This window comes from Phaethon lepturus, unplaced genomic scaffold (genome assembly GCF_000687285.1).
Source record: "Phaethon lepturus isolate BGI_N335 unplaced genomic scaffold, ASM68728v1 scaffold6457, whole genome shotgun sequence".
NCBI classification, from domain to species: Eukaryota; Metazoa; Chordata; class Aves; order Phaethontiformes; family Phaethontidae; genus Phaethon; species Phaethon lepturus.
Genome location: NW_010553934.1, coordinates 43,092 through 56,405, shown reverse-complemented (window position 1 = coordinate 56,405; position 13,314 = coordinate 43,092). Strand labels below are relative to the sequence as shown.

Sequence of the window (13,314 nt, the reverse complement as noted above, 5' to 3'; positions counted from 1 at the left end):
GTTTCAACCTGTAATGTTTCAGGAATATGTTCCTAGCATCTCTTGTTCTTTAAATTGTCCAGTGTGTTTATACTAAGCGATCAGATAAATATAAAGATGTGTACTGTACAAACAGAATTCACTTTAAACTCAGGTCTGTTTTTTGCTGCTTATTTTTCCACAGTAATAATGTAATATGACTTACTTCAAAACTTTTTATCTTGGTATTAGTGTCTTCCTTTTTAGTTTTGCCTGCTTATATATGTGTTTGTTTTGTTTTATTACAGTTATACCTACATAGCTTTTTTTGATGTTACATCTGACCAGCTGAAATGAGACTGAAGACTTCGCTTTTAAAGGAACCAAAACATATCCTTTGTCTCAGAACAAACTGTAGAACGGCATGTTAATTCTGAATAGACTCTTTTACAGAAAGGATTTCTGTATCATAGCTGTCATAGTAAAATATTTGTAAATTGCAGGTAGCTTTTTTTTTTTTTTTTTGTTTCTTCATCTTGCCATTCAGTACAGCCTTTAAGGGTAACATTTTAAGAGGTGTTGAACACTCTTAAGAGTAATACCTTTCCTTCCGAAGCTATCAATTTTATGGTAGAAAGTTTTCAGTTTTTCTTTCCCTTATTTGTAGGAGTAAATTAAAAGCTTTCCCAGACACTAAGTAGGAGTAGTGATATATCTACTTACTTGTAATAAGACATGCTGATACAAACAAAATTGTAATTTTCCTACAAATAAGTTAGATATGTCAACAATTTATATGTGATGTGGTGTTAATAAGCCAACACATTTGGGTCATAGTTGGGTGTTTTGCACTTGCATTGTGCACTAAGACCCTTCTAGAGGTGTAACCCAACAATTAGTTACTAGTTTCAATCAGCAGGCTTCATAATAAGAATTATATTTTTACATGATAGTTTGCTTTATTTTTTGCTGAATTTCTATCAGCTTTTTGCTTGACACAACAGAGCAAAAAAGCATGAAGAATCATATTTTCTTACATAAAACATTCCATGTAATCTTATCAAAATAATCTTCCTGTACTGTTCCTTCAGTTTGGTATAGCCTGGATAAGATATTTTGTGAGCTTATTCAATAATTATTAATAATTAAAATTTTCAAACTTCCTTAATTTAGTAAAACATAGAGAAATAGTTAGCTGTGTGGGATGGACTACAGCTGACGAGCTATATTCCTGTAGTGATGATCACCAAATTATGAAATGGAACCTTTTAACTAGCGAGACTACTCGAGTAGTGAAACTTCCAGATGATATTTATCCCATAGATCTTCACTGGTTTCCCAGAAGTATAGGTGGGAAGAAACAGTCCCATGCCGAGAGCTTTGTTCTAACAAGTTCTGATGGTAAGTCAATTTAAAATACTTATAATTTCATACCACTTTGTTCTTATGTCTTTCCAATACATGAGAAATTATTTGCAGTTAGTTAAATAGTCTGCAATACAGCAGTTTCAAATACCTGCACACCAAGTTGCACTGGTGTAAAATTAATAATTTTTTCAAATTTAGTACATTGTTTTACTATCATTTTCTCTGATACAATGTTATCAAACATACCTCTGACAGCAGATACATAATTTTTTTTATGTAAGGTCCAGTTCTACCATCTTCTATCCATTTCATAAACCAGTAGCTTTAAATATGCCTGCACTGCATGCCTACATAAATACTATATCTCTTACAGTTATGAAAACTGAAGTTGACCAAGTTACTGAAATTGCTTAACTGAGATGTTTAATATCAGTGTGCTCTTTCTTGGGCACGTTACAAGAGCATGTCTTGTATTAGGCTTCTGTGAAGTCCTGAATATCCCTCTAAAGCATCTAGTTCTGGCTGATGTCAGAGATGTAAGACTACTATGTATGGCCACTATACTGGCAGGTGTATATATACACATTTGTCCAGTATGCTGGTGTACTATTACTAGATTATATGATCCAATACAGCAGCTGTACGGATTCTGTTTTGTGGAAGGGAGGTGGGAGCAAGAAGGTTTGATGATTGCTTGGGGAATTTTTCCTCCTCTCCAAAGAGACTCAGAATTGATTTTGTTTTGACTTGCACACAGTCAAATTTTTCTTCCTTCATAAAGGCAGATACACTCATATCCCCAGTTCAGTGAAGAAATCTTGGGTAATTATTTTACATTTATTATGAAGCAGTCCATACTGTTCAGGTCAGAGTTTGTCTCCTTAGTACTGTAATGGGGATTGTGTTCCATGCCATCAGGAGTTTTCAGTGCAAGCTTTCCCCTTTGGTTTTTTCCCTCATCCCTTTTCTTTAAGGAAAAACATTTGGAGTTTCTTCTTGATGATCTAATTCTTTGTTTGAACAAAATACGAAAAGTAGTGGTAAAAATAAATTTTCTTAACACGCCCTGCCCCTTTTATTTATGTTACAAAGAACCTACCATTTGGAAACACTGTAGTTCAGGTGAGAGTGTTCCTTTCTGAACCTACCAATTTTAAAAAGGGGTTGATCCTTTATGAAATCTGCTGGTTTACATTGACCTTGTTATAAAAATTACATTGGAATGAAAACTCTGCTAAGAAACAAGTCCTTGATGTAGACTGGGACTGCCTCACTGACAGTCCACTGGCAAGAACTTGCTGATGGGGTTGGTGTATTAGTTTGTGAATGATTTCTGATACTTTCATATGTTAATCCAAACTACAGGTGACTTGGAAGAGCTGTATGACTTGCAGAAGCTGGACAGTCCTTATGCCAATCTTAACTTTTAAAACCTTTGTTTGTTACTCAGTTGATAATGCTGTTGAAGGTTTCAAAGTTAATTAAATTATCCTGCTGGTACTAGTATTTATCTGCCACAAAAAGGCAGATCACATCAACATACTAAACTTAACTTATATTCTTTTGTCAGTGGTCAAAGATCTTGGTGGTAGTGCTCTATTTCTACACAGATGGTAATAATGGGAATTTCTCAACACTGAACTCAAAGCAATATGCTGCTCTAAATTCTCTGCCAATTTTTTCAGACAGAACAGATCATGGTCAATTGTTGTAGAGAGTTTCCATCAGGATAATGGAGGCCATCTGCCCATGACCCTGTTGATAGCTTTCACAGGGACCTACTGATAGTTTTAATGGGACTGATGGATAATTTCCAGCTAACTTCTGCCCATGTTTTGTCCAGAACCTTGAATTTGTGGGTCTAGTATGTTTTCTTTGGTGAGGGGAACTTACTGTAGGCTTTTGGCTAGCTTAACAGTGAGCTTGATTGGGAACAGAAGGTTTGTTTCTGGGCATTAGCAGTCTGGAGCTGATGCATCCAGCATGGCTTTCTGTATGGATGGAGAGAAGTAATATGTATTTGAAGAAGGTAGAGGGAATTCATTCCTTGCATGACATCTTGGTGATTTCTCTAACTTTTGGCAATAGTTGCACTTAAAAATTAGGAGAGCTTAGAGTTCAGTTCACTGAGGGGAGGCCAAGATTTCTTCAAGATATTCAGTACTTCCTAAGGAATAAATGCGCTGAATTTATGGAACAAATGCAGGACATCTTTTGGCCAGTGTCTGAAGGTTGGCTCCCTATAGCTTCCCAGATGTGCGTGGGGAGTGAAGATGAGGAGGCAAGTTTGACCAAGTAGAGCTGTAATTTTTGCAATACTTGATGCTGAATTTTACTGTGAATTTTAGGCAGCTGGGTCTAAGGAAGCATTGCTGGTAGAGCTTTTAAGGTGAAAGTGGAAGCTTTTGTGAGAGCTGAAAGCAAGATTCATTTGTATCAATTAATGTTTGCATGCATTATACTATTATGCTTGGGGGGGCAGAGTACATAAACAAAGATGTTCTTGAGAAATTCAGTAAATGATCAGTATTAACTGAGCTGATTTCTGTGGTATTTGTATTCTTTTTCTTTCAATGATAAACATGGGATGGAGGGAGTTCAGTAAATCAGCTGGTGCTCTTAATTCCATGCTTTTTTCTCCTTCCTTTTTCTTTCTCAGTTTTCACATTTGTATTTCTAATGTCCTGTTTCTGTAAAGTTCTAAATTGTATGTGTAAATATTGAGCAACTGTAGTAAGTCAGATCTTCTGCTAATTTATCCAATTTTCCAATATTATTAAAATAGTATGCTAGTATTTCATGTTCTGCTTGAATAATGCTTTGATGGTTAATTGAAGAAAGATATGAGGGCTACTACTACCTTCTTGAAAAAGATTACTTTTAAAATTCTGCTATGCAATTTTTCTCTCTCATTTTTCTCTGGCTTTTATATCACAAAGAAATGAAAGGAAAAATAAATTGTATTCATAGATGTGTTTAGACAGGTTGAAAGTTGATTTTTTTTTTCAGAAGTGTTAAAAAATTAGCCTGTCGCAGGAGCTGTACATTCGAAAGTACTTTAGTCTATATGTGAGCCCAGTGCAAATTTAGGTAAGATACTAGTTCTTAAGTGCAGTGTGTAGTAGGTATGAGTGCTTACCCTTCTCCTGTAAGTGGATTAAGTGAAACTGCAGCAGAGTGCTACAGTTTAGGAATAAAGGTTCATGAATAGCACCATGTATCAGTAGTGCCCAGAATCTTTTCCACAATGCGCTAGGACCTTTGCAATTAACGACTAGAAGTTGGATTACTTTAAGTGACATAAGTCAATGGCAGAGGTTTCAAGTGAGGGGGTATTGCAGCTCACAGATGATTTTTCTTGCTGCTCAAGATTTTAGTTTTGTGTGACCAACAAATTCTAAACCAGTCTCTTATCATTGGTCTGCATTTTTCTCGAAAAGATTTTTGTGTTTATTTGCTTATAACTTTTACCAAACTTTTTTTGTCTAACTTAAAGTTAGAAGTACTTTATAAGGACTTCAGTTACAAGACGCAGTGAGAGGAAGGTTAGGAAAAATGCTGTCTCCTCCACAACAGTAAAAAAAAAAAATTGAAGGTTACTGAATGAGACAAAAATTCTGTGAAATATGTAAATGGTCATGTACTTATATCTCTCTTAGAATTCATGTGCACTTGAGAGTCTGTCAGTTCTATCATTGTCCAGCTTTTGGAGATCAGCTTGATTAACTTTCACTTTCTTTTAATGCAGCTGTCTCTTGCTTGCATGCAGCATAAACTGTTTTGGCTATCTTTGCCAACTTCATTGCAGTGAGTTGTTTTTTGGTTTTTCTTTTTTACAAATGTGTAGGACCTTCAAACTGTCCAGTTGTCAGCACATCCCTGAGGCTTATCATCTTAATGGTGGTGTAGCTGGGATAGGTATTGTCTGATCAAAGTCTGCAATCCGCTAACGTCCCCCTTTCCCAAGATGACACATTCTTCAAGCCAGTCCGATGACCAGTCGTTAGATAAATTTATATTGTTCAGTGAGTCGAGTTTGTATTCAGCCCTTGCATTCCTTCTGGACATCTGGGGCCTTTATTGCTATTCCTGTTGTGAATTTGAATGCTACTGTTTTGCTAGCATAGCACAGCGCAAAGTAGAACTGAGCATTGCTGGCTGGATTGCTATTTAAACTAAACACTTTATGGTTGTTACAGAGCAGTAGATACTCTGCAGTAGGAAGATAACATGCAATATTGCAGAAGGAAGATAGGATGTAATTTCTATTTAAGTGAACAGAGTAAATCCCAACTTGTTTATATGAGTGCTAAATGTAAACAGAACTGGATGAAGAAACTTTTTTTTTTCCCTTAAAGTTCTGTTCCCTAAGAAAATGAGACTTCCATGGCCAGTGTTGTAGGGGGACTGGCTGTAACTTTGGAGCTCCTTGGTCGGTTTTATGGAATGAGGCTGCTATGTGATGGACAAATGCCCACTGAGGGGCAGCTGTGGCATGGGCTGCAGACATTTCACGCTGGGAGGAGTTGGTGTTCTTGCTCTCACTGAAGGGAAATGTTCAGCTGGAGTCCTTCTTTAGACAGGAGGGAGTCCAGCAACACAAGTTGATTTGGTTTGCTGTTACTTATGAAATTAGTTGGTTTTGCCATAATTAGTTCACAGATCACAACACCTGAGATCTTGTTTTGCCTTGAACAAGTTAGTACTTTATTCTTTCTTGTAGGGATCTCTTTACCTGCTTAACTGTTGTTAGGACTAAGGGATAAGCTCTTAGCATTGATCAGTAAGCTCATCCTGAACCTTCAATTTCTGAAAAACTGTTCATGAGATGTATTTACCAAAAAATCGTAGGGTTTTGGTGTTGGATTTGTTTTGGGTTGTTTGTTGGGTTTTTTTTAAGTGAAATTGAAATACAAACCAGTCCTAACCTAATTTGTGAAAGAATGAATTGAGATAAAAACTTACTGTAGAAAATTTCCAAGTTTTTATCTCCTAGTGTAATTTAGCACTTTCAATAAAGACAACTTACCTTGTAAAGACTTTTTTTGCATATGCAAGTGTATTATTGCATTGTAAAAGTGCATGAACAATTTTTGTTGCTTAATTGCTATTTTCTGAAAACCTTACATTTAAAATTCTGTTTAACTATTACTTATGTAGCATGCCTTATGTGTTAAGCCTGCAATTTTCCTGCAACAGCTAATTCATCTCTGTGATAAGGATTCCTGGAAATGTGCTGAATCCAATGGAAAAGGAGTATAATGTCTTTACAGGGTTGCCTTAATTCCTGGTTGAACTCCAGATGTTTGTGAAATTAGAGCAAATGTAAATTTAATCCTCTTGGGTTTTCTTCCGAGATGCATCTCTTGTGGGATATTGTTCTTTTACTTCCTACTTACATTGGTCTTGTTGCTGCTTTTTTACAAAAATAAAGAATATGTTTGACTTTAAACTGCTTAGTAAGCACAAATCATAAGTGAATAGACCTATTTTTTCAACTTTTTAATGTTATTGATAATTTTACATTAGGTCAGCATTTAAGAGTCTATGAAAAGTAATGAACAAAACATACAAGTTTCATATTCTGTATGTATAGGCTGCTAATCTCCCACTTGAAATTCCTCCAAAACTGGAGAGTCACTTTAAGACTGAGGACAGCGTCTGGCTTCAGTACATAATAAAAATAAAGGAACAGTATTTTACAAGTCTGAAATGTAAAGTAAGATTAGGTTGAATCACTTCTATCTACTCCAAGCATACAGCTAAGATTTTCCCTTTCTTAATTGTGTATAAGGCAGCAAGTTCTAATTTGAAAGCCTCTACTACCTCAGTGTTAAGTTGAAGAACAGAAGGCAGAGAAATCCATTGAAACATTGCTTTTGGAGCAACCTCTACGTGTGAATGCAGTGAAAAAAAGCAGCATCTAACGAGTTGCATCATTTGCCATCGGCTGTAAATTCACGTGTTGGAAAAGAAGTTGCAGGATGATTGCAGTTGATATCCATGAAAACTTGATTTGGCCCTGTTCTGCATAGGTGTTGTGATACAGTTTTTAAATGCATGATCGTGTTTTTTCCAGGTGAATTCTGTCAGTGCCTAAGGTGGACCTGCTTTTATATGAAACTGTATTCTTTCCTGCTAGCCTACAATTTGCCATGTTTCAGTGTTTGAAAGATGCCTTGTGAAAGAAGTAAGAGCTTGTAGAGTGGGAAAGGATTCAAAAGATCGGTAAATGAGTTGAATGTTTCCCTGTATAACAGGGTTTTATCCTGTACTCTGTGACATGGCCCATTGTTTTCCTGATAATGTGACCTAGACCGAAGTATTCAGTTGCTTGCCAACTGTCTGTTCTTTCATTTTAATTTATTTTTTTCTCGTATGTGTTGGGGTGTTTGCTTACAGAAGTATTGAGGTCTTACGGAGTCTACCTGGGTCAGTGGAAGCTATTGTTTCAATATATAAAATGCCATAGAATTCTTTGTATCCTTAAAAAAGTGATTCTGAACATTTCAGATTGGATGCTGAAACATTTTTGCAATGGAAATTAGTGAAATATGTTCATAATGGCTATGAAGACCTCAGCCACTTAATGATGAATACTGTAGGTGATGGCATGAAAATACTTACATTTTAGTATTCTGCAGTGCAAAAGGTCTTGGCTACAGACTGAACAAGTACGCTATGCATCGAATAAGGCAGGTGATCAGAAAATTAAAGATGTTTATTAATGGATTATTTTAAAACCACAAAAGGCCCTTTTGACAATTTAATCAGAGAAAATGGCATTTAGCTGTGGAATTCCTGTGAATCCAGTTATTGTTTTAGACAAAAAATCAGAATCTCAGACCTGAGCGATGTTCTATAAAAGAACTGATGCATTAATTATATAAAATACATTTTATACTTATAAAATAACCATAAAATAACATAATGCATTAAATGTGGACTTCCAGTCCTGAACATTTTAGGAAATTAAAAATGAACTGAATGAGGAAGAAGTGGTCTTAGTAATATTAGTTCTGTGAATTCAGAAAAAAAAAGAGCTTAGCTGTTTGGAGTACTCTGGTAGATATGAATAGAAGGGATAAAGAAAAGCAAAAATTTGTAGTTGTACATGGTATTTGAAATGGTCTGTGCAAATCAACTCGTTTATACAAATCATTCTTTTTCTTCTGTATTAAAAGTCTTTTGCTTGGAAATCTTGCATTGGCAGAGATTTGGCTGGATCATTGTGCCGTTTTGTTTATGTACTTAAGTAAAATGAAGACAAAGTCTGATTGTATTAATGTGAATAATACTGTGGAGAGCTCTGATTGTATGTATCATGGTTATTTACTGACAGATCTACCAGAATGTTTTTTCTTTGGTTTCAGTCTGGCTTTGTTGTTTGTTGTTAGAGGTTTTTTGTATTTTTGCTTGGTTGTGGTTTGTTTTGGTTTTTTTTTCCTTTTTTAATTTAAGTGCAAAAATAAAAGTTGTTTCAAGCTTCTGGCAGTGCAGGCCACTTAAATCCTGCCATCTTGGCTACTGTAATTTGAATGTGCGTGTAGTGCGGTGGTGTCATTACCTTCTACGCAGTTCGTAGTTAACTCTGTTACCACCTGCGTACGCATATTGGTCTTGATAAGGTAGCCCTTTACTGAAACAGGTATTTAGTTTCCGGTTCTGGCTGATCAGGTGTGGTCTGTTCTGTAATTCATATTCTCAAGCAAGATGTTATTAATAGAAAAATTATCCCAGCTGAAGTGATGGAGCATTTGCACGGACTTAGTGCAAGGTATCTGTGTACTGTTCACCTCCAAGAGTTCTGGTCGCTCTGGAAATTGCTTATAGTTGCTCACTTTCTGGCAGATTAGATAAAATCATTTTTAAAAAGTTTTGGTTTCAAAGTAGTTAATTTGAATCACTGAACTATTCTAAGCCATGCGTTTGTTCTGCCACATGTTTCCAAGTCCTCCTTTGTCTGCTCTTTGGTCCAGTTTAAATTTGATCTTCCTGGATTTAAGCAACATCCCTCATTTGGAAAGAAAGACTTCCTCATGCTTCTGTTGAAATCATTAATAGCTTTGTTTTTGGCTTCTGTGAATTTCCATAACAGCTCCATAATGCAAGCAGTAATACTTCCGCAGAGCAACGCACTCGCTGATGGTCAGATTGTTCTAGCTTTTCCATTATCCCTTTGGTGTTGAGTGATTTTTCAGATCTTAAAAAAAAGAAAAGACAAGGACCCTCCTGGGCTGCAGCATATCTACCTCTGTTTGTTAGCTTTCAGACAAAGAAATGACATCAGGCAGTTGTGGCCCCAGAGAAACACCCAAACTTTAGAGGGACATAAGAAAAATGAACAGGCAAAACAAAGATAATACATACCAAAAGGATGGATTGGGCTAATCATAGCTGTGAACAACATAACTGCATGTTTTGTTCTTTTTTGTTGGTTTCTTCATCATGTTTTGCGCGGGTATTTTTAAGAGAAGACGATACTGTTACTGTCATAAATACCAATTCACAAAATTAGACACACTATTTCTATCTTGAACCTTTCTTTAGGGAAGTTCCACTTGATTTCAAAATTAGGAAGAGTGGAGAAAAGTGTAGAAGCACACTGTGGAGCTGTACTTGCAGGAAGGTGGAATTATGAAGGAACAGCACTGGTTACAGGTAAGCATCCTTAAAGTAATGAAGTGTTTTGTAAACGAAAATAACAGAAGAGCTCTTTCAAAATAAAGCCTTTTGGTTTTTTAATATACAAAGTTGACATGCCATGAAGAAATGTAAGGATACAAAAATAGCCTTAAACAAAATTTATGAAAAGTAAGTGCTTTCAATAAAACGTGTATAATGTAAGTACTTTATTCTATGGGATAAATACAACTAGAATGTTTTGGAAAAATAATCCTTGATGTATGTTTGAAAGATGTAATCCCAAATGTCATAGTTCATATTGTAGTTACATAGAATTTGAGTAGAACTGAGTGTATTAAGTGCTTGCACAATGATCTGGCTTGAAATTCTCATGAGAAGGGGGAAATGGAAACCCAAAATCAACAACGTAAATGAAGTTAGCTATAAGTTACTTTTTTTTAATGTCTTCATTATCACTGCGGTTATTATCACCTTGTTTAATAGGAGTTAATTTTACACTATTTGATTAATGCTGTTTTAGAAGAACGTTGTCTATTTTAATTAATAGAAAATCTAACAAAAACATTTATGTCTCAGTGATCCTATTTATTAGATGTGATCCTATTTACTTGAAAGTAAATTTTTTTAATATCGGAGTGCTTAGATGTTTTGGTGTTCTGTACTTCATAAAGGAGAACATTTTGTTGTTGATTTTTTTTCTTATCTGTTACAAAAAAGTTTGGTAAGTCAGTACATTTGTATCCCTGCAGATGACATTTGGGGTTTTTTAGCCAGCAAAGTTTACTGAGGCCTAATAAGCATCTTGAATGTTCCTGTGCTTCTCTTTCTTCATTATTAGGAGTGGTGTAGATCCAACTGCAGTCTAACTCTCTTCTCTATTGAGGCTGGGAGAGTGATCTCCCAGTGTCTGCATCTCTACATGTCTCTTTGTCCTAAATCTTTTGGTAATTAGTTGCTTTTGGCAGTTTTGTTAAAAACTTCTATCTTGATGTTGAGGGGAAGCTAATTAAATTTCCTGTGATAGACTTCTTTATGGGATTTCTGTTGGTGTCAGAATTTTCTGCAGCCTCCTGTTGATCTAGCCCAGCTGATTTCTTTGGACAAATTCCAACTCAGTCCAGAAGTACTGAAGATAATTTTGGATCTGCTTGTTTCCAGACTCAGTCTGACTCTAAAATGCTGCTTCAAGGAACTCTGTCTGGCATGTTCCTCTGAAATCCCAGAGGGGTAGAAATATTGTCTTTTTAAAGACAGATTTGCCTCAGGAACCTCTCCAAAGAAAAAGTCAAAACTGCCTTTTCAATCTTCCGCCCTCCCCAGAAAGACTGCATGGCACTTATGGGGAGTATGGGAATTCATCACCATATAGGAAGAGTGAATCGTTGATGATACTGTATCAGTATTCTTTATGGCTCTATTTTAACAGTATCAAATGTGCACAAATAAGATTTTTTTACCTTTTTTTTTTTTACACTTCTTAAACACTTAAAAGCTACATCAGTCGGATAGAAAAACCTGAAATCTGGTAAGTAAATTACCTTTGAATGGAAGCGTCCAGGTGTGCATTTTTCCTCATGAGTTGAATCTGGGAGGCCTAAATTAAGGCCCCGAGCTGTTCGTTTTAGATACGATAGCACACTGGGAAATCTGTGTTCTTAATGCATACATAACGATGCTGTATAGTGTATAAGAACTTCATCTTCAGTAAGTAAAGTTTCTCGGTGACACAGTTATGTTATCAAATTTAAGCCTTTCCAAATAGAGCCTTCAGCTATCTTCAGTTTCAGCATTTATCAGCTGTGAAGCCTCCAGTTTAATACATAAAATCTGCTCCTACTCCCTTCGGACTCCTCAGAGACTCATTTAATCAGCCTCTGGGCCATTGAACTGTAAATAGATGAAAAATACTAGCAATGCTGAATAGAAAATACAGAACTTGGGATACTTAAATAGTGATGGGCTTTCTCTTCCCAGGAGCAAGTTCAGATAAGAAGACTACAGGGATTTTCACGAGAGGAAGAGACTTGTTAATACTAGCAGAAGAACAGTCGTAAATATCTTTTTCCTTAACATACTGTCTATTTGCTTTTTAGGAAGACTACATAAACAACAGTTACCTGTAAGAAGACCTGAATTTATTTTAACTTTAGTGTTTGCTAGATAAGTACAAGTACCATGTTTGTTAGACTTATGATTGCATTTAAGTTGATGATTTCTGTGATAACTTTACAGTTGGTGAAGATGGCCAAGTGAAAATCTGGTCTAAAAGTGGAATGCTGAGATCCACTTTAGCTCAGCAAGGTAAGTTAATTTTCTTAAAGTTCCATTAGAACTTTGTAATTTGGGGTATTACAAAATATATCTAAATAACAGACCCTAAATCTAGCAGTAATGGTTTGTTTAAGGATCTTAAGGCTTAGATAAACTGAACTAAAATTAAATGTAAATCACAGTTGAATACAAGGGGAACTGGATTTTTAATAAGATTATTATCTTAAATAAATTTTTAAAATTCTTCAACTTAAAAGTATTATTGCAACACTTTTAGTCAAGGCTAAATAATTAAAAATTTAAAAATCCAGCTTTTAATACTAAGCCACAGACTCTTACACTGAACCTGGAAAAAAAAAGTCTCTAAAAGCATTGCAAGAGTGCTTGAAAAATGCAAAGGGTGTGTAGGGTACTTCCTCTGAACTTTAAAACTCTTAACAGTTGTTGGTTCATCTGTCTATTTAACCCAGTAATTAATTTAGTATATGCAAACAGTCCTACTGAAGTGAAACGATCCCTGTGCTTAACTTCTGTGTTGAACTGGGGCTATGGAGACCTAACCTTGATCTTGGCTTTGTAACTACGGTTTTATGCATGCTAGGGCATTCCAGTTATTTTTGTTTAAGTCAATTTAAAATCACATTACTGTGAAGTGCATCAGTGTAAGCTGCAAATACGTATTTGCACAAATGTTGTTTGATATTTTAAAAATGCTGTTTTTATAATCCTAATTTATAAATTTTTGTACTATTTCAGTGAACATACTGATCTAGGTGTTGTTTTTCAGACTTCATACACTGAGATCGTGTGACTTTCTGACATTTTTTAAGAAACCACATGCACCTGGGGTTGGGTGAAATGTCAGACCCTTATCTCTTTCTAAAACAAATTATCTAAATTCTTTCAACCTGTTGAAGGCATTTTAACCACAGGAGTGAATGTAAAATGTATTTCAATTCTGTTAAGGAAGTTCGTATTCAGATGTAATGTTTTTTCATGCTTGCAATGTAAAAAGATAAGCCAACTGAACTACAGTTTTAAAAGAGGAAAAAAAAAACCCCAACAAACCAG

The 13,314-nt window shown here is 35.5% G+C and overlaps 1 protein-coding gene across 1 annotated transcript in view; it reads left to right on the top strand.

Annotated features, from left to right (window-relative positions):
- The first annotated feature begins 311 nt into the window (after positions 1–311).
- IFT80 (intraflagellar transport 80) overlaps positions 312–13,314 on the top strand; it is a 51,322-nt gene continuing 38,319 nt past the window's right edge. The window contains exons 1-4 of the mRNA XM_010291663.1: positions 312–348; positions 1,138–1,359; positions 9,877–9,987; positions 12,205–12,273. Of these exons, the coding sequence (XP_010289965.1) occupies positions 312–348; positions 1,138–1,359; positions 9,877–9,987; positions 12,205–12,273 (439 nt within the window). The remainder of the gene's footprint in view (positions 349–1,137; positions 1,360–9,876; positions 9,988–12,204; positions 12,274–13,314) is intronic.